Genomic DNA, 19,580 nt, shown 5'->3' on the forward strand with positions numbered 1-19,580 from the left:
ATCAGTAGAAGTCATACTCGCATGCGACTTGTGGAGTCGGGAAGTCGACACGACGTCCAATCTACAAAATTAATGTCAAGTTTTTAAGGAAGAATATAAACAAATAGAAAATCTACCTCTCTAGTAAATGAATCAGAAAGTTCTAATTAATAGAAGGATGTGACATTTCAGGTCTTCACAATGGAAAAACATTGGCTGGATGATGAGAATGAAGTTGAGCACACTTCTCACTCAACAAGGAGAGGACACTGCAGGCACAGTATAAATTCGAAACTCATGAATGTTGCCTCATATAACAATATTAGCATGAATGATTCATTGTTGGGGAGACAAAGACAGAATATGATCCTCATGCACCAGCAGCATCAATGCATCATCAACAAAACAAAACAAAAAAAAAGCAGTAAATTAGTCACAACTGGTCTCATTCTGCCACCGGAGCAATGAATCATGTTCTCTCCGGCGACAGCAACACCTGCTATCATGCATGATTCTCCTTGTCCTTTCAATGAACTGATGCAAAGCGACAAGCAGATATATTTAATGAGTGGCTGTGGAAACCTCTTCGATCCTTTCACTAGTTGTGACAGCCGATTCATCAGAATAGTGCAAGCCAAATGCCAACAACGTGGTAAACAAGTGGACACGAAATTTGACATGTGAAAGTTCTGTGCCATCTTTCTTTATGCATCATGAATTTGCAGCCACCAAATCATTAGATTCATTGAAGCTGGTGTTAGATCTACAGTGGAGGCGTCACTTTCGTGGCCACTTAACTTGCATGATTGAGGAATCTATTCGAACATCCACCTTTAAGTCACATGGCGGCATAGGTGGAATGGATTCTGTGTGTCTCCCTTCAATTCGCCGTGTGTTGTATAAGTAGTGGATGCCATTAGAGCAAGCCACACTCGATCTTCCTCCTCTGAGAGAGATAGTCTAGCCCTAGAAATCACAGGTGAAACAGACCAGAGATGGCTGGTTCTGCTGCAACGTCGGACCAACCCTTCCATGCTCGATCCATCAGCCTGACCTCGAGAACTCACCCAATTGCGCTCAGAGTGGAGGAAGAGCTGCACAAGTTGAAGACGGCTGCGACTTCGATGTGGTCGTCAGCAGAGAAGGTGTGCAGTGGATTGAGAGGTGTTGGCGACCTCTACAGTTCCGTGGGAGATCTTCTGCGCCTGCCAAGTCTTGAGCGGGCTGTCTTCAGCTCCGCCCAGAAGAAAAGGCTGGAAGAGGAACTGGAGATATCTGTCGTGTTGCTTGATCTGGTTGACAACATGAAGGATGTGCTGGTTGCCATGAAAGACCATGTTCAGGACCTTAGCTTGACCCTCCGAAGACGAGGCAACAAGATCACACAGGGTAAAGAGCGCAGACACGCTCTCACAGGGAAGGAGCTGCAAAAGAGTGTCAACAGGTGCTGCAAAGCGTCGAAGCAGATGGATGACAGATGTGGGTCGTTCGGGACATTGGATAGGGATTCTGATCTATCGATGGTTATAAGAGTACTGATCGAATCAAGAGACATCACCCTCTCTGTGCTTCGCTCTGTCCTGCATCTCCTGTCCACGCCATGGCAAAAGCAGAAGGGAAGGAGATGGTCGATCATTTCGAAAGCTATGCAGAAGAGAAAGGTGGCATGTGAGAATACACACGAGCTGTCATTCGATTCTTCTCTCCGGTGCATCCTAAACAAACCTGTCGATGATGAGAGGATTCTGCAAGCGCAAGAGCAGTTGATGGCAGCAGAGGATACCATTGAAGCTGTTGAGACGGAGCTACAGAGCTTGCTTAGGAGACTAATCCAATGCAGAGTCTCTTTTCTCAACATCCTCAGCCTCAACTGATCTCGCCAAAACTGCCACCATTGGCAACATGTTTTGGAAGGAACTGTCAATGCTCTCCACCTTGTCCAATTTTTGTAATCCGGATGTACATATATATAATGAGTAGAAAGCTTTGTTGGCTGTGTTAGATCAAATTCTCGCTCTTTGGCTTAGATCTTCTTGTTAACATGCAATCATCTTGACATATCACACGGTCATAGACTTAGTTTTATCTAAATTGTGCGCGATACCTTTTTGTGTTTATCCACAAATTAGATAAAATATTTAATCCAAATTTATAAAATAATTATTTCAACAAACACATGATAGATAATGTAATTTACGACTTTACAAGTTTCAAACAGATGTATGACAAAAGATTTAAAAATGATTCGCTGCATTCTAAAATTCTCATAGGTGTCCACATGACACTATTGCAAAACAAAATAATGAATCAACCATAGATAATATCCTAAAGGTCTTTCCAATCATATATCATTCGAATAGCTCTTGGTACTAGTTGACATATTCCATACCATTGTGCAAAGCTAAAAAACTCATAAAATAATTACTTGGATGATTTATTTTTGAGTAATTTTATATTTAAGTGATAACTGCATATAACCTATGTCTACAAGTTTGAAACGATTACCAAAACCAACTAAAATAAGGTTATCAAATCTACTACAAGCCCTCAATATGTTATATCAAGAATGAACAAAAATTAAAAGATACAAATATACATGAATATTATATAGAATACTCCAATCGATACCGATACATCATGTGTTGTTGATATGTTCAAAACTCAATACATACCACATAAATAATTAGTCGATGGATCGATAAAATGAATCATATTCTTTGCATCTGTCTTTTTAACGTAGGGACAACAAATATCTCATACTGAAATTCCTAGTCTCTTTTTGCTAGCATCTAGATTCCTAGTCTCTTTTTCCTTAGTTATGAGAAATCTTGTCTCTTAATTTAAAATAGGAATGCACATGGAAGTAGTGACGTCAAAATCCTGTACAAATTTCTCTGCAAATACCATGAAATTGAATCAGCCAAAAGCATTAGATTAATTGAAGCTAATATTTGGGTCTGCAGCAGGAATGATGTGACAGACAAGTGGGTACATTGCACTATGACCAATAGCCAATGAATGTATTAACTCACCTGATCGACGACGAAATTTCCATGACCATAACCTGATTAAAAAATTAGGAAGAACATTAAGAAGGTTCTTATCAATACAATTATTGTGATATTGCAACTTTTGAATTACATAAAGAACTAGTGGTTATATGCTTTGGAAAGCTTACCAGTTTATAAAGAAGACCAATGTGCTCCATGTTCCTAAATATGAGACAGAATCATTTAATATGCAAACTCCAAAGCCACTAGCATATAATAATTCTCTGCTGCTTTAGTTTTGCTAGACAATTGCTGGAACAACAAAATCACCAAAGCTATGTAGGGACATGAGAACAAAAACCAAGTGGATGTCTGAATTGTCTAGATACAACATTGTGCAAGCCAAGACTCGTACAAAACCTAGGGTCTCAGCCAGTCTCCAAATGTATGTATATACAAGGAAGCCAAAGGAGTAAGCCATCATTTATTCCTCATCACAATCTTGATAGTGCCGGAAGTTGGGCAGCAAGCAAGGGAAAAATAACCAGAACTGCTGCAAGAATGGACCAATCCTGCCATATTTTGTCACACTTCATACCATAGCTTCCAAGGTATGTTTCTGGTCCAAGTAGCTCAATTCCAAGATTTAAGCCTCATAACTCTGACTCCCAATTTTCATATGAAACGCATATCAACCAAGGGCCATGAATAATCAAATTTATGTAGTTACCTGATTAAACTGAACGAATTGCACAATAGGCTTCATCTACAAGATACAGCAAACTCGTACCATCAGCAACTCAATGTGTGCTCTTCTGGCCTCATAATGGAGGATTGGAGATACGTAAAGCCTTTAGTCCTCTGGACTGAGGAAGAGGATGAGTATCAATATAATTTCAAGAGCATTTTTACCCGATGTTAGGCATCAGAAATCGACAAACTTCTGATAAAGGTAAACTTAGAATGTTTCTTGGCTTAATTTACCCGGCAAACAACAAGTTTTGAGTCACATACCTTTGGTGGTCATACAAATATCCATCAGCTCCACTCTTTGAACATCAAATAGAGAGACTAAATGAAGGGTTCTTTCTGAATGCAAATGATTTAAATGGACAACTCTAGCAAACATGGAAATGGAGATGGGAACATGAAGCCAGTAACCCAGGAAGCCTAAGGTGGTGAGGAGCCACCTAAGAATTCAGTGACTAAATTAGGTTGCCCAAACTCAAACCATCAGATTAGTTCATTTAGAGACTCATACTGAAGATGCAATTGAAAACATTAAGAAAGTAGAATGTTACTTTAAGGAATTGAAAGATAGAGACATTAATGAAACAAGTATTAATGTAGTCATCAGTTTGCTCACATAGCTTTAAATTAAAAACATATCCAGATTAAATGTACAACAAAAGAAAAGGGGAACTGCAAACTTCTGTTCCAAATTTGATATGGAAAGCTAAGGTTTAAACATCAACAGCTCAAAAGTTTCTTGATTACAAAACTTGGAGATTGTAATTATCACTTACACCCCCCACCCCAGACTAACCACTTAGCTGCCAACTTGGTACTGTTTATTCCTACAATAAGCTGCATACTGTATTTGAGGCAAGAAGCAATTCTTTTTGTGGAGACATACTCTTCGTCAAATTCTTGGAGCTGCATAGGTAATAAAAAATGAATCTAAGAGGTGGTTGATAACAATTAGAAGACTCTTAGAAAAAGAAAAAAACTTGCAGATCACTGAAAATAGAGAACTGAACTTACAACTGCTTTACTATTATAACTAAGCATGTCAAAATTAGCTGAAAGTATAAAATGACTCCCACCTCCACCAATTGTTGCTTCTGGTAGCCGCTCAATTGAATACTTGTGTTGTGTGATATACATTATAGGTACACCAGGGATCTACAGAAACATGCATATTAGCCTCTTTTGTAGAGTCATGTGAGATGCAGAACTAAAACAACTGCTCTAAAGCCCATACCTTGCGTATCCTTCGCTTCAAGTCTCTATCGCATGTTGCAACAATATAACATTTGTGCTGTTCCAAAAAAGAATGGGAACTTTCAATAAAAGAAACAAGAGAAAAGGTGAATATATATGGTCCAAAGACTCCAGACAAAACATTATTCAGATTATCAACAAGCAGCTAAAGCTCTTGAGAAAACCAAACAAACTTATGAAGAGTACGGGAAAAAAAAAGCTCACAGCTGCTATGGGACAAAAGAAGAAGAGAATTCAATGGTGAAGTTGTCATGTTGATGTATGGTATGGTTAAGGTTTTTCATGTTGATGTGATGAATATCTTGTCAGCAGTTTTCTTTGGCCAGGGTTTCTGAATCTTGATTTATGAATGCTTTGAGTTTCATCAAGAAAATATTATTATATAAATACAACAATAACAACAACAACAACAATAACATCAACAACAAAGCTGCAAGTCTCAACTATATGGGGTCGGCTACATGGATCTTTTATCGTCATTGAGACCTGTAAAAAGTCATATGCCTAGTTAAGTTTAAAATATTTAAATATTTATTTATTGTTTCTATTAAGCTTCTTTTAGGTCTTCTTCTACCTCTCTTTGTACCATTAACAGTAATCATTTCACCTCTTCTAACTCCTGCATCCGTAAGTCTCCTGAACATATGCTCATACTATCTTAAGCGATATTTTTTTCATATTATCTTCTATCAAAACGATATCTAGTTATTCACGAATAAAATTTTTTTGTTTTCTATATTTCCTAGTAATTTCACACATCTATTTCAGCATTTTTATCTTAGCAACACAAACTTTGTGTATATGTTGTTTTTTAACTGTCCAACACTTAGATCCATAAAAAATTATTGGTCTCACAACTATCTTATAAGATTTTTCTTTTAATCTCAAAGGTATTCAATGATCATATAAGACTCTTAACGCTCATCACTATTTTAAACATCCTATCTTTACTCTAAATAATATCTTCATCAATATCTCTATTTTGTTAAATAATAGATTCAAGATACCTAGAGGATTTATTTCAGGGAACTTCTTGTCCATCCAACTTAACTATATTCTCCAATCTACTTGTATTACTAAAATTGCTTCTCATAAATTTAATTTGTCCTACTTAATCTAAAACCCTTAATTTCTAAGAATTGCCTTCATAACTTAAGTTTATAATTAATTACCCTTTGCATTACCTAAAGCTTTTACTTAATCTAAAATATTATATATAAATACATATAAAAAAAATCTCTCAACTTAGGAACTCTCTCTCTCCTCGTCGTCATTTTAAAACTTCAATCTGAAAGGTTATCTCCATAACTTTCTAGGACTTGAATTTTGATCTTCAATGTGTTAAATTTCAGTATTACTGAAAATATCAAGTGTCCATCAACATTTTAACGATTTTTGTTCTCTGCCTCACTTCAAAATCAATAAAATTTTACTTGTTCTCCAAGGAAAAGAACCACAACAAGTCCATAAATAAAGGGAAATCTCCAAAAGGAAACTGGAAGATTGAGCCTCAGCATAGTAATTGAATGAGCACTATAGAAAATGAAGATTATCGAAAAGGAAGAAAACAAGTTCTGATATCGAATTGCAATATATAGTACAATACCTGTGTAACCCTGTCGATGATGCAGTCATCAGCATAAGTCCCTTTATGCGTGCATGGTAGCCTTTCAAACCTAGGATCTTTGGCAATACTGCAGGGGAAACGGACAAATAATATCCTGAAGCTAAGTGACTTCTAGGTATAATTACATGGAAATTGTACCTATAAATAGTTATATAAAAAGAACAAGGCACTCATAAGAAAGCATTACCGTAAGGCCACACGGTACTTCTGTCCCAGTTTTTCAAGCTCAGCCATCACACAGTCTGTGATGCAAGGAGTGCCTACAACACAAACAAGGGAAAATAAAAGAAACAAGAAAAGAAATTCAAGGTGGCAAAATGAACCAAACAATCGTAAGACTAACAAAAGACTAAAAAGGTGGCAAGAAAGACAACTTACATTTTGCATAAAGGCAATCCATCATGCCCTTCTCCAAATCCAACTAGAACAATTGAGAAAATAGTCAGCCATGAGAAGGAAACAATAAAAAATTACGAACCATATTTTAGCAAAATAACCTTAAATTAGCATGAAAATGAGACTTCTCAGACTTGTCTATTCAAAAGAAAGTAACAGGTGGTTGTACATTTTGATCAATCATCAGCCTTCATAAGCAACATAAATACTTAATAAACTGTTTTCAAATTTTAGATAAATTTCTAAAGATATTTCTGCTTGTTGAGAAATCTGATTTAACTACAATAATCGCTTCAAGCCGCTCTAGACTTTTCTAGATATGATCATATCTAATACAAAAATTTACACATCAAATGCTTATACTTCCAACAGGAGAATTATGCTAATCCTCTTTTGTTAACTACTACAATCAAAATCTCATAAAAGTTAATAAGCTATACCTCTTATTACAAATGAGACAATTGGAAACATTAAAAAGATTATTTATTTATGTGGGTCTTCAAGTTATTTACAATGATCTTAAATTTATAAGCCTAAAGCTACCATGTAACTACTGAGATTGACTATGTAACTACTGAGATTGACACAACATTGAAATAATTTTGGTAATTGCCTACTTTTCTAGATTTCCAATGCAACACACCAGCCATGAACCAAAGGCTCATCCAATAAGATGGGACCTAGCTAGTTGACGCTAACCCGTAAATGGAAAACTGGTTCAGAACTATAAATTCCAATCATATAACCTGAAGGTTGTGAACAACAATAGTATCACCCGTATGTCTATCAAAGGCTAGGATCTGAGGACAGACCCCAACAACCGTCTACGGCAAAGAAACTAAACTAATGAACTCCACACAATGCAATCCAAAAGTATCCATGGGACAATGTTATGCCAATACTCACTAGCCCTTCGTGCACCATAAAGAGACAATCTCGAGCATTGGCCCATGTTGTAACCAATAACCATTCAAGAAACAATCCTTTTTATACATAGAAAACAATGTTAAGCTCTTTTATATCAGAACTTCGGACAAAAAATAATCATCCAAAGCTGCAAACGTTATAATGTAGGTCACCTTATTTTGGATGGAGAAGTTTATAAAATTGGTGTCGACAATGACCCTGTAAGGCGGACCAAGAGCAGTGTTGTATTTAAAGAACAGCGCTGATGAGACGCTCGGCCTATCAGAACATCAAAAAAAGGATAAACTATAACAGAAATTCAAGGATGAAAACAGGAGATAGATGATTAATACAACATACACATTACGGGGGAGCTTCTCCTTCTCAAGGTCTTTCTTTTTAGGGTTCAGCACCTCTTCCTTGTACCTGCAGGAATTCAAGGTTTAAGATAAGTTGATCTGGAAAAGAGGACGATAAGAGGATGTGAAATTACCGTACTTCTTGAGAGTTTTCGAGCTGACAAGCTTCTTCACGACCGCAAATTTACGGTTTTTTTTTGCCCGCCCCATCGCCTCGGAACCCTAGCAGAAACCTTTTCGTGTTAAAATAGAAGAGCAAATACTTTTCACCAAGGGCTGGAGAGACACGCAGCGATCTATTGCCCTAAGTGCGAAGACAAAGCAAGCATTTAGGGTATACGGGAAGACATTCTACCACGGAACAGAGGTGAGTCCTGGACCGCAAGGCTGCAACGCGAGGCAACAGCGCCGATGGTGGGGCAAGGCGGAGAGAAGCACAGCGTAGAGGATGGCCCGCAATGCGAAGCGGAGAGCAGGCAGCGCGGCGATCGGGTTGAGGCGAAGAAGATACGAGAGGAAGCGAAGCGATCTGTGGAGCGAGGCGAAGAGAAACTTGGGCACCGTTAGGGTTTTGCGTCGTGGTCGCGAGGGAAGCCTGAGATCGGGATTTATGTCATCGGCGAAAAGAAAGCAAACCCGCGAATATACCGACCCGGCTTCGAATACGGTCGACCCGGCTCAAGCCGGTCTAAATCCGACTCATTTAAACAAATTCTATTAAAAAACATAATCTTTTTTCTAATTAGACACTGATACAATATATAAACAACTTAAACGATTAAATTATGGATCATCTAAATCTTTTAGTCCTTTAGCAATATAAGATTAATCTCTAGCTCAATTTTATATTAAAATTCCTTCTTCTTTTTCCCGCCTCCCAATCGCCTATTGATATGAGCTAATTGAACGAACAATTGAAATAGGCGATTTGAATTGGATCCTTTACAATAAGGGAACTCAAGAATAGGTAGGTCGAGCTAAGACTCGTCGGCTTAATCGGGTCCATTTGTCTGGTCACTAAAACGTGGCACGGTCAGAACACTCTTATTCTTACCCGCCTCGGCTACCATTGTGGCGAGCATTAATTAAAAGATCAGTTAATTCGCCAACGGATACAACGAATGGACCAAGATATTTTTTGAGAATCCCGCCTAATGCACCCCTTATAATCCACTCCGATCGACCAAAATTTTCGATTTCGCCCAAATCTCGAGTACCACTGCACTTTCCCCTTTCACAACCCTAACCCTAAGGTAACAAAAATGATCTATTTTCACCTTTTGCAACCCGTTTCTTCTGGTTTCTCACTGGATCGACCGCGTTCCTTTGCAGCTTCGCCATGAGAGGAGGCAAATCGAAGGCCGCGGCGTCGAGCAAGGACGACACCAAGTGAGCCCTTTCTCTCTCGCACTTTGTTCTTGTTTTCTGTCGTTCTTGCCGTTTCCGGAATTGTTTTGCCGTATTTTTGGGTGATGTCTGCGGTTGTCGGAGATCCTGAAGCGTCAAGCGCTCCTGGGTGATTTTTGTAGGGTGGCAGGGAAGAGGAAGGCGGCCGGTAAGGTGGATAAGAAGGCAAAGAGAGGGAGGAAAGCCGCCAAGGATGCCAACAAGCCCAAGAGGCCTCCCAGCGCCTTCTTCATCTTCATGTGCGCCTTTAAAGTTTTGTTCTTCTGTTGCTTTAACCACCTTCTTTGGCAATTTTTCCTACCTTTTCGTGTTTTGTTTTGAAGGGAGGAGTTTAGGAAGACATTCCAGGAGAAGCACCCTGAAAACAAGAAAGTCTCCGTGGTAAGTTATTCTCTCCACTTTATATATCAGTATTCTGCGTTTTTATATTAGATAGGAAAAACCCAATTATCACATACTATCTCTCTTTGATGATCATTGCTACAGGTTAGCAAGGCTTGTGGAGATAAATGGAAATCCATGTCTGAGTCCGTAAGTCATCTCTCGTATTTGAACAATGGATTTGGGGTTTTACTAATCCCTTCTGTAGGGGAAGGATTTAATTTTTTTCTTGAGATTAATAATTGTGTCTTTTCACTATACCAAAAAAAAACACGAAGGAAAAAGCCCCATATGTAGCTAAGGCAGCCAAGAGGAAGGCTGAATACGAGAAGATCATTGCTTCATTTGATAAGAAGCAGGTATTTCTCTTTTCTCTAATGATTTAGAAGTTTCTTCTTTGATTTTATGTATATATGTATGTATGTATGTATATATATATATGTATATGTATGTATATATGTATGTATGTATTCTTTTATAAGTGCCCAGATGTTGGAGGATTATTGATGATTAGACATTTAATCGACACTGTTATTTGTCTATCTGCATTAGTCTGAGAGTTCTGGTGGAAATGCAAGTGCTGAGGAGGAAGTCGAGGAAGAGGGGTCTGATAAGTCTAAATCTGAAGTGGAAGATGACGAAGATGGAAATGAAGAGGTTTTTTCTTTTCAATATTTCAATTTACCATTGAAGAAGCTAGTGGGATCTTAAACTGTTCTTATTATTGTTTTTCCCTCGCTAAATTCTGTTCTTTTGGAATCTTACTAAATCATGCTGCAGGAAGAAGAGGATGAGGAGTGAATAGGAGCAAGGTGATCTGTGGAGGAAGCAATTTTGGAAAGGGCTTCCTTTCTCCTTTAGCCTCTTCTTTTTTGTGTCTATCGGTATCAGATGTAGCATAGACATCTCCATGCATGGAAAAGTTGCCCTTCTGCTCTTTAGATGCTTCCTCTCTTGCTCACCCCTTTTGTGAAAAGAAAACTATGGACTTGTGTGTTTACTGACTCTCTTGCTCACCCCTTTTGTGAAAAGAAAACTATGGACTTGTGTGTTTACTGACTCTTCTTGTAGGTAGGTCCTTTTGGTCTGATGATTTTGAATGTTCCGTTTGTGTTTGGTTGTTTTATATACAGTATTAAACCTTTAAGTTGTCCGGTACTCATTGTGCTATGTATATGATGCTTGTGGGATTTGGTTAGCATCTATGATACTAAATGCTTGGTTTCAGGCATTTTGCTTGAAATGACATTGACTGTTTGCATGTTGATCTTTGTGATGAAATCCTTTTACCAGTATAAATGGGCTTCAGGTAATGTTTGTGTGCATGACAATTAAGGTGGAGAGTTTTCTCCGATAGAAATTTCAGTGGCATGTTAGTTCCTAAATCAATCTTCTTTCTCCCTAAATCCTCTCTTTGCCTGCCTCTCTTTGACATCATATCTGCAGTCGTGGGCAGCCTTCAATCCATAGTCCCTGCCGAGGACGGAGATCAAGTAATACTCTCGGCAGAGACGCTAATTCCGGACAGTTGTGGATGGATAGGTATCGAAGCGATCGGAGCTCTGTAAGCCAATCCGGTAAAGCCGTCAGGCTCGAACAATCTTCTATTGCTACATCTTCTAGCACTCCTGATGGCGTTCTCGACATCAACGAGCTCAATTCCTCGCAGCAGCAAATGCTCAACGTCGTAGCAGCCAACACCGTCGCCGAGACTGGACGCATGGAGTGTCCGCCAAATATCCTCAACATCCGAAGCGTCCCAAGGTCTTGCAGTCGTCCAGACAAATTCACCTTGCTGCAGCAAATCTCTGCTTCGAACAGCTCACGCACCGAGTTCAAGCTCCGTATGATCACTTCCGGCTGCGTTGTCACACTCCGGCAGCTGACCACCCTCAAGGACCCGAGAGAAGTAAGGCTGTGTAGGCCCTCCGGCAGCGAGCCTAGGTTGATACAGTAGCGGAGATTCAGGCTTTGAAGAGCTCTCAGGCGTTCAACATTCAGTGGGAAGGATCTCAAGTTCTTGCAGCCGGAGATAGTCAAGTGCTGAAGGGCCGTAAGGTGCTGCATCTCATCCACGGGAAGAGACTCTAGCTCCGTGCAGTCGGTGATGTTCAATCTCCTCAAGGAAGCGAGGTTCTGAAACAAGCCAACAGGAAAAGTGATGCCCAGAATTCTGTCCACCAGAAGAGAAGAGAGGGAGGTTAGAGCTCCAAGAGACGATAGCAAGCTCCCATTGCATTTCTGCATCTCCAGCCGTTCTATTCTTTGAAGCCTCGGTATTGCCATCAACTTAGGACATTCTCCGATGGTCAGCGTGTGCAGCCGAGGAAACAGCTCGAGGGCTTCCGTCCCTGACCATTCCTCCAAATTAGGCATGTTGTACAGGGAGAACTGCTTGAGCGAGGGAAAGCCTTGTACCTCTCCATGACCGTAGAAATCAGCATGGATGCGGCTTACGCTCTCCATTCCGTTTACCTGGAGCTCCGTAAGAAACTTCAGATTTCCAAACTGAGGGATACGCTCACAGTTTCTGCAGTTGATCAGCTTAACTTCAACTAGATTCGGTATCTGTGAATCTGCCAACCATGTCGGGAGTTTGACACCTCCGTACTTGGATATACTCAACCGCTTTAATCTTGCGTGCGGACAAAGATCATCAAGCAGGTTCTCTACGTTGTGATCAGAACTGGCATCGTCCCAATGCAATCTCAGGGACTTGAGGTGCTGTTTATTGTTCAGTATCTTCTGTCCGGCACAAGAATCATTACTCACATTCACATAGAACTCGATGTTTATATCACCGTGGAGGTCCAAATCCTTGAGTTCTCTAATCGAGCATCCATCTCTTTTCCCCACTATATAGTTCGATAATCTTTGGAGAGAGGTGAGTCGTGAGAACCTACGGGGCATGCGAGTCAAAAATGGACAACCACTGATGTCGAGATGCCTGAGGCTTTGCATGCCGCTCAAGTTCTTCGGTAGCTCTCGCAACTTACTTCGGCTCAGGATCAAATATTGTAGATTTTGGAGGAGTGTTATGGAGCAAGGCAACTCTGCAATGGATGTTTTAGATAGGTTGAGGTATCTCAAATGTATCAGCTTGCCTACCGACTCCGGCACCTTTTTGATGTCACTGGCAGCTAAATCTAACACCCGCAAGAGCTTCAATTTCGAGAAGGTGCAGCGGAGTACGTCGGCATCCGTAAGATGATCTTTCTGCGACAGCAGTGTGCGCAACGACTCCGGCTTGCACAGGGCCTCAGAAACGCTCGAGGAAGCGAGCTGGTCCACGAACACGTGGCGTGTTCTGCTCTGGATGTGGTTTACCTGATCATGTCCGAGGTTGCAGCATTCATCTCCAGCTACTGATTTAGCCAGGTCGTGCATGAGATCATGCATTTTGCAGCTGGTGACATGGCCGTCGACATCCTTCTTCCATTCTTGGAAGAATGACCTCAGTAGCAGATCGCGGAAGACATCGTTGCCAATTGATTCGACGTCTGACCCTCTTCCTGGTCGGATGATGCCGTTCGCCACCCACAGTTGGACCAAGTTCTCCGTTTCCATCTGGGAATTCTTGGGGAACAAGGAGCAGAATGCAAAGCACTGCTTCGACCGTCGATCGAGATCGTCGTAGCTCAACCTTAGTGCAGCCATTATTCTGTCTTCGTCTTTCTCAAGCTGCCATATCTCAGTGTTCAACACCGAAAACCAATCATCTTCATCTCGTTTGAAGCGCAGTAGGCTCCCCAGAGTTATGGCTGCCAGGGGCACGCCTCCGCATTTCTTGACAATCTCTTTGCCGATCTCTACCAAGCTGTGACGTTCTTCTCTATCTTCAAAAGCGAATATCCGAAACAGAGACCAGCACGCATCGTCAGACAAAGGTTGTAATCGATGAGGAGTCGATGATCCCATGATGGATGAGACCTTCAGGCTACGAGTAGTCACCACGATTTTACTTCCTTTTGCTCCGTATTCTTGCAAGAGAACCCTCAATTCCTCCCACTTCAATTGGTCGTCGTTCCATACATTATCAAGCACAAGCAAAAATCTCTTCCCAGCTAATGCTCTTCGAAGCTCCCGTTGCACTAAGTCTGTTTCTGAGATGTTGATTGGATTTCCGGCAGCTAGTTCTAGAATAGATTCCATCAGCTTTGTTGGATTAAAGTCACGGCCTACATCCTTCCACATGGTCAAGCTGAAATGAAATTTCACCCTGTCATCGTTGAAAACGAGCTGAGCAAGTGTCGTCTTCCCCAAGCCCGCCATGCCGACAATGGCGATGACCGAGATCGTCTCCTTGCTTTCGTGATCTATCAACAGGTTAACGATCTCCTCCGTCTCCCTTCCTCTCCCCACATCACGGAAGGCATTCTGGGAGCGGGTCACTGGACGGCCCTCGCCGCCTGCCTGCCTCTTGGAGGTGCCCTGTGCTAAACTTAAAAGAAGAGTCTTCTCGACCAAAATCGAATTCAGTCTTGTTGTCACTGCTTCGATACTGCGACTCATCTTGAATCGAAACCGAACTTGGTTGTCAGGAGAGAAGAAATCACGCACCGTCATGCAGAGCCGAGCTCCTGATCTCCTTCGCTTGGCTTCGGCGTCGAACAGATCCAACACGTCTTCGATATTACAGGCCATGTCCCCGAGCTTCAGCAACAAAGGCTTCACGGCGTGATCCATTACGGGCCGCGACTCGGCATCTTCGAGCACGTTGTCAATCTGCTCATGCAAACTCTCTAAGATCTTCAGCTTCCCTTGAACACCTGAGACTGCTTTGTACTGTTCTTCGAGGAGGGTTACCAACTTATCGACGGCAAAGCGAACCGCCGTGGCTGTCAAAGCTGGTTCCATGACTCTGCCACCGAGTGGATACAGCGAGGATCCTTCACAAGCTCTTCTTCGTTGTGCCTCGCAGTTCTGCGGTTGAAATCCACCGATGAGGAGGGCGACGACTGTCTTAGCACCAGAAGTCGTTCCATGTGCTGAAAGCTACCACCATGGCTGACTATCATATCAACACGTCAAGTATCACACTTGGATGATCACTGCACGCCAACCATTTTAATGCGTTGTTCCAATCTGACGTTGATAGCAGTGCGTACGACCATTGGTTATTTTAATCGTTAGATTTCATGGTCAATTGAATTGGGCGAGTTGCCAACCAGCCTTTCGGCAATGTGAAATGGAGAAGGTTGAGCGATATAAAGAAAAGGCATCTCCCATCAATGCTTTTTGACTATTCATGCATGCTTAATGGATGCCTTTGTTGTATTTTAAAGAGCATTTAGTTTAATATATTTAATGTGGAAAGAACATAAGCCAAGCTCTTTGGGTCGGATTTCGGGGGTGCGAATGATCTATTTGCTCAACGAATCGGATCACGACCGAAGCCCGACCCAACCCAATTATTAAGGCCCTCGAAGGTGGACCCAAAATGGGCCCCTTAGAAACTTACTAGTGGCATCCGGGATCACTGCATTCGACAGTGGTGTTCTTGCACGCATCTGCGGATTCCCACTCTATCTCGATCCGGCTTCATATGTTCGATTCATGCGCCGCGGAGTTCGACTCGGCTATAGAAAATGTATACGATTCTACGGCAATAAGTCAACGCCGACAGCTAGATTGTTCCACCGAGGGTCGACGAAAGTCAACCACATCATCTCGAAGAACTAAAACAAATGGACGGACGGTCGGATCGTGCAGGAGGATCTTATAAAACACTAATTTCGAGTCAAAATCTTTTCCTAGGGCCGTGGTATCTTCTCTCCCGACCTCCGAGGCCTTCAAATCTGTGACAAGCTCAATGAGTCGGTCGACTTGTAGACTGACCATCCATCATGCTGTCGGACGTTGCCGACGCTGCTTTGATCTGATGACGACAGTGACGATGATGATCTCCGGCCAAAGCAGACGCTGTGCACGGGACACGCATGGCTCTGCGCTGCGCCCTTCGGCCGCTCGTGGGCATGGCATCGGAGTGGGAGACCAATAGATGGCTCCTCCCGCCATCATGCTCCCTCTCCTTTTCGCTTTACGTGCAGTACAGAGACGTGACTGGGGTTGGGAGTGCCGATCGAGAACGGTGAGGAAGGAATGGCTGAGCTTCTTGCCGAGGCATCAACACGAATATAACACATGCATGCCATCGTCACAGTGGGCTGCTGTTGTGTTGTGGGCACTGCAAACAATCCAAAGCTTTAAAAGGACTTTGTCATCTAATCTTTCTCTCCACCCGCAGAAGTGGCACTCGGTACTGTACAATCATGAAAGGCTATGTAGCCTACCAGGCTTTTGGACTGGATTGGACTAGTTTGCCTTGCTAAAGAGACCACTTTATGGCAGATACAAGTACTCCAAAGAGGAGCTCCCAACCCAGAAAGCAGCAAACACATACCAACAAGAACACTTTGGGAGAACGACAAGCTGTCATTTGTATCATTGCTTTGTAGTCTTCCAAAAGCAAAGTGAAGAACAGTCCAAGTTAACAGTTAAGTCAGTCCTCATCTACTGCTTGTGCTCTAAATAACCATCTGGATGACTACATTTTTCTTGCATACTATCTACCAGAAGCCAATAATTTTCGTAGTTCATCATCACATGCCACTTAAAGAAGCATTTTATGTAGGATTTTGATTCTTATGTCCTCTGATTTAATCATTGTGGTTGCATGTGCCTTTGCCTTCTTCTTCTTCTTCTTCTGCTGAGTCCATGTTATCTTTCTTCATCTATATCCAAACAAAAGAGACTCCCTAAAACCCGGAAAATCCTGTTGGGAAGAATTTTTATGAGACACCACAACAAAATCCACTTCTTTGTTAAACTGTGATACAACTCAATAATGATCACTGCTTACTACAATCAGCTTCTTCTCTCCCTTGACATGTAACATATCACAACTGCATCAGATATTCTTTTATACATACGTCTGTCAATATGATTGAACTGACCAATACACAATCATCAGTTAATTACATTATAATCATGCACTCAGTACTTAGCTCTCTTTAGAGAATCGAGGCCTAAGAAAAACGAGGAATTTAGTTCACATGGGCGATGACCAACTTGAGGCCAAGTTTATGTGTGATTAGCTGGAGAGGGATCTCAACAAAAGGTTGATTTGCTTTTCGAGAAGAAGTACCAACAAAGAGGTAGATCACCGCTCGGTCCATGATGTGACGTGTGCGTGGAATGCTAGTGTTAGGTGAATTGGATCGTTGTTGTGCACCACATGGCTATCTAACATGCAAATGATTGGATGACTTCCTGATAGATCTTGCACCTAAGCATCTATATTAATCAGGTGTGATCTGAGGTTAGTTTAAGAAAAGTAACGCCAAATGATACATAAAAGATGTAATTAGGAGTTCAGTCATGTAGCTCTTTAGTTGATTAGTCGTTTCATATCTATGTGTGTGTGTAAGATTGAGGTTTTGTCGAATTAGGATTTGAAATCTCACCTCAACCTTCTTATAGTTCGAATAAGATTGGCTGCCCCCCATTACGATCCCGATCGATCGGTCCGCTTTCTTCCTGGGTGTCGTCTCCTTGCTTTTGACCAAATCCCGAGTCCCGACGAGCCACCCCCAAACCACGATATCGGACACGGGAATCGCGCCTTTTGACGCCCCCCCCCCCGCCCGCCCCTCGCTTCTCCTCCTCGTTCACCTCGGCACACAAACCACAAGCTCGTTCGCCCTCCACGGATTCCCAGGAGCTGCAGTGCACACGTCCTCCCGCCTTACCAGTCCCAGCCATCTCACTCGAGGCGTCTAATCCTACTGTGCTCAATATGAACGAACGGTCCTTTCACCACCAGTTCCTCACAATAATTGCCAGGGAATTGAAAGTGCTGAACGCTTCTTGTGAAAGCTTGTGCACCGCTTCCAGGCAACACCACCACACCGGGCATCGTCTTGGCAGCATTTGGTGCCGGATCGAAGCAGCCAAGAAGCTATATCATTCTAATAAATCCATCAATTCGGAATCCTCTATTTGACATGCGATCATCGGGTCAATTTTACGAGTATAAAACTTGGTTTTTTTTACTTCAATCTTTGCAAAGATCAAAAAGAAAAAGCGACGAGGGTGTACAAAAGTCAAGTCACAGTGGGAGGAATCGAATCGCATCGCATCGTACGTCTCCCTCCCTCCCTCCCTCCCCATCATAAAAGACCATTTTATTCTAGTTTAATTTCATGTATATGGTGATGTGATGGGGCTGTAGCTTTGGAAGCATCCCGTGTGGAGCCAAAACCCATGTGTGCTCCTTCCCGGACGAACAGATGCAGAACCACCAATGCGACGGAGGCGTCTCCCGGTTTCTCTTTCTCGAGTCAGGTGGTGCAGAACAAAATCCCTTGTTCCGATGGAGCGAAAGGTCGCCATCGGCATTGATGGAGGACGCACTCAGAGAGGAGAAGGAATTCGGATTAATTGAAGCGAAAATAGCAACCATTTCTGACACGGTCCTTTGCCCACTGAGAGATGATGTCCGATGATAACTCGATGACTTGATGTTTCATGGGCTCTAAGAATGGAGAAATAAGGAAAAGAGAACTCAATAGATGTTATCATTGATGCTTTTTTATAATATCAAAAGAATAATGATATATTATTGAAAACATCCTTAGAATTCGTGTGGTGGTAAGAGATATTTTTTATCTTCACACACGGATAAAATTATGATCATCACATATTAGATCAATATATCTTATTTTTGAGTCGGATACTAAATTACAAAAATATACATCGGAATCGTGATTTTTATTATATTAAATAATATACATAATGTTTACCAACTTAAAATATGACACTTATCACTCGTATGATCAGATCATTAAATGCATGATATTGCATGTAACTTTTTCAAGATATTATAATGAATGCGATCCTCTGTCGTCGTACTAATATAATAATTAGTTACGAAATTTTTTTTTTGGCTTAGATTAATATTCGCTAAGGTTATTAGTATCTCAAATTTTATACTTTAAAAAATTATATTGATATTCTTATAATTATTAAAATGAAGCATTTGGGACCATTTATCATAATATCGTCAATTTTACTAATAAAAATATAAAAATAAAAAATTAATATTTTAATTGATGATGACGGATAACATCGATATTGATGTATAATGACACTACTAAAGGCTACAAATAATTGTTATAGATGAGAAGAGTGATGACGAAAGGTGAGGGTCACTTTGTATATGTGTCAATATCAATATAGTTATCGAGTGATCCTTTTGCTGCTTTGCATTTGCATCGATATCGATGTAGTTGTTGAACAATGAAATGGGCGTCGATATAGATATCGAGCCATGTCACTTTGCATTTTACGTCGGTACTGATATAGATGTCGAGCGTCCCTTTCATAGCTCGATGACTACATTGACGCCGATGCAAATGCAAAGCGACAAAATAATCATTCGACAACTACATTAGCTTTGACGCAAATATAGTTGACCCTCACATCTCGTTGCCACTCATTGTCTACAATAGTTATCCGTAGCCTCAAGCG

The 19,580-nt window shown here is 41.3% G+C and overlaps 4 protein-coding genes across 4 annotated transcripts; 2 read left to right on the top strand and 2 right to left on the bottom strand.

Moving 5' to 3' along the window:
* The first annotated feature begins 861 nt into the window (after window positions 1-861).
* Window positions 862-1,980, top strand: LOC135674957 (uncharacterized). The gene has a single exon (XM_065185220.1). The coding sequence runs from the start codon at window positions 975-977 to the stop codon at window positions 1,851-1,853; it is 879 nt and encodes a 292-aa protein (XP_065041292.1). The 5' UTR covers window positions 862-974; the 3' UTR covers window positions 1,854-1,980.
* A 2,299-nt stretch (window positions 1,981-4,279) lies between these two features.
* Window positions 4,280-8,881, bottom strand: LOC135673562 (uncharacterized). Its single transcript, XM_065182614.1, has 10 exons — window positions 8,617-8,881; window positions 8,401-8,483; window positions 8,263-8,328; window positions 8,076-8,181; window positions 6,979-7,021; window positions 6,788-6,860; window positions 6,580-6,667; window positions 4,954-5,010; window positions 4,796-4,874; window positions 4,280-4,625 (listed from the first exon to the last, which is right to left on the bottom strand). Exons 2-10 carry the CDS (start codon window positions 8,469-8,471, stop codon window positions 4,612-4,614), a joined length of 597 nt encoding a protein of 198 aa, XP_065038686.1. The 5' UTR covers window positions 8,472-8,483; window positions 8,617-8,881; the 3' UTR covers window positions 4,280-4,611.
* Window positions 8,882-9,369: 488 nt separating this feature from the next.
* Window positions 9,370-11,104, top strand: LOC135673563 (DNA-binding protein MNB1B-like). The gene is made up of 8 exons (XM_065182615.1): window positions 9,370-9,514; window positions 9,594-9,650; window positions 9,791-9,907; window positions 9,992-10,049; window positions 10,155-10,199; window positions 10,328-10,408; window positions 10,602-10,706; window positions 10,830-11,104. Exons 2-8 carry the CDS (start codon window positions 9,601-9,603, stop codon window positions 10,848-10,850), a joined length of 477 nt encoding a protein of 158 aa, XP_065038687.1. The 5' UTR covers window positions 9,370-9,514; window positions 9,594-9,600; the 3' UTR covers window positions 10,851-11,104.
* Window positions 11,105-11,280: 176 nt separating this feature from the next.
* Window positions 11,281-15,023, bottom strand: LOC135673561 (putative disease resistance protein RGA1). Its single transcript, XM_065182613.1, has one exon. The coding sequence runs from the start codon at window positions 14,904-14,906 to the stop codon at window positions 11,484-11,486; it is 3,423 nt and encodes a 1,140-aa protein (XP_065038685.1). The 5' UTR covers window positions 14,907-15,023; the 3' UTR covers window positions 11,281-11,483.
* Between the last annotated feature and the right edge of the window lie 4,557 nt (window positions 15,024-19,580).

The sequence above is a fragment of the Musa acuminata genome, chromosome BXJ1-5 (assembly GCF_036884655.1).
Source record: "Musa acuminata AAA Group cultivar baxijiao chromosome BXJ1-5, Cavendish_Baxijiao_AAA, whole genome shotgun sequence".
Classification (NCBI taxonomy): domain Eukaryota; kingdom Viridiplantae; phylum Streptophyta; class Magnoliopsida; order Zingiberales; family Musaceae; genus Musa; species Musa acuminata.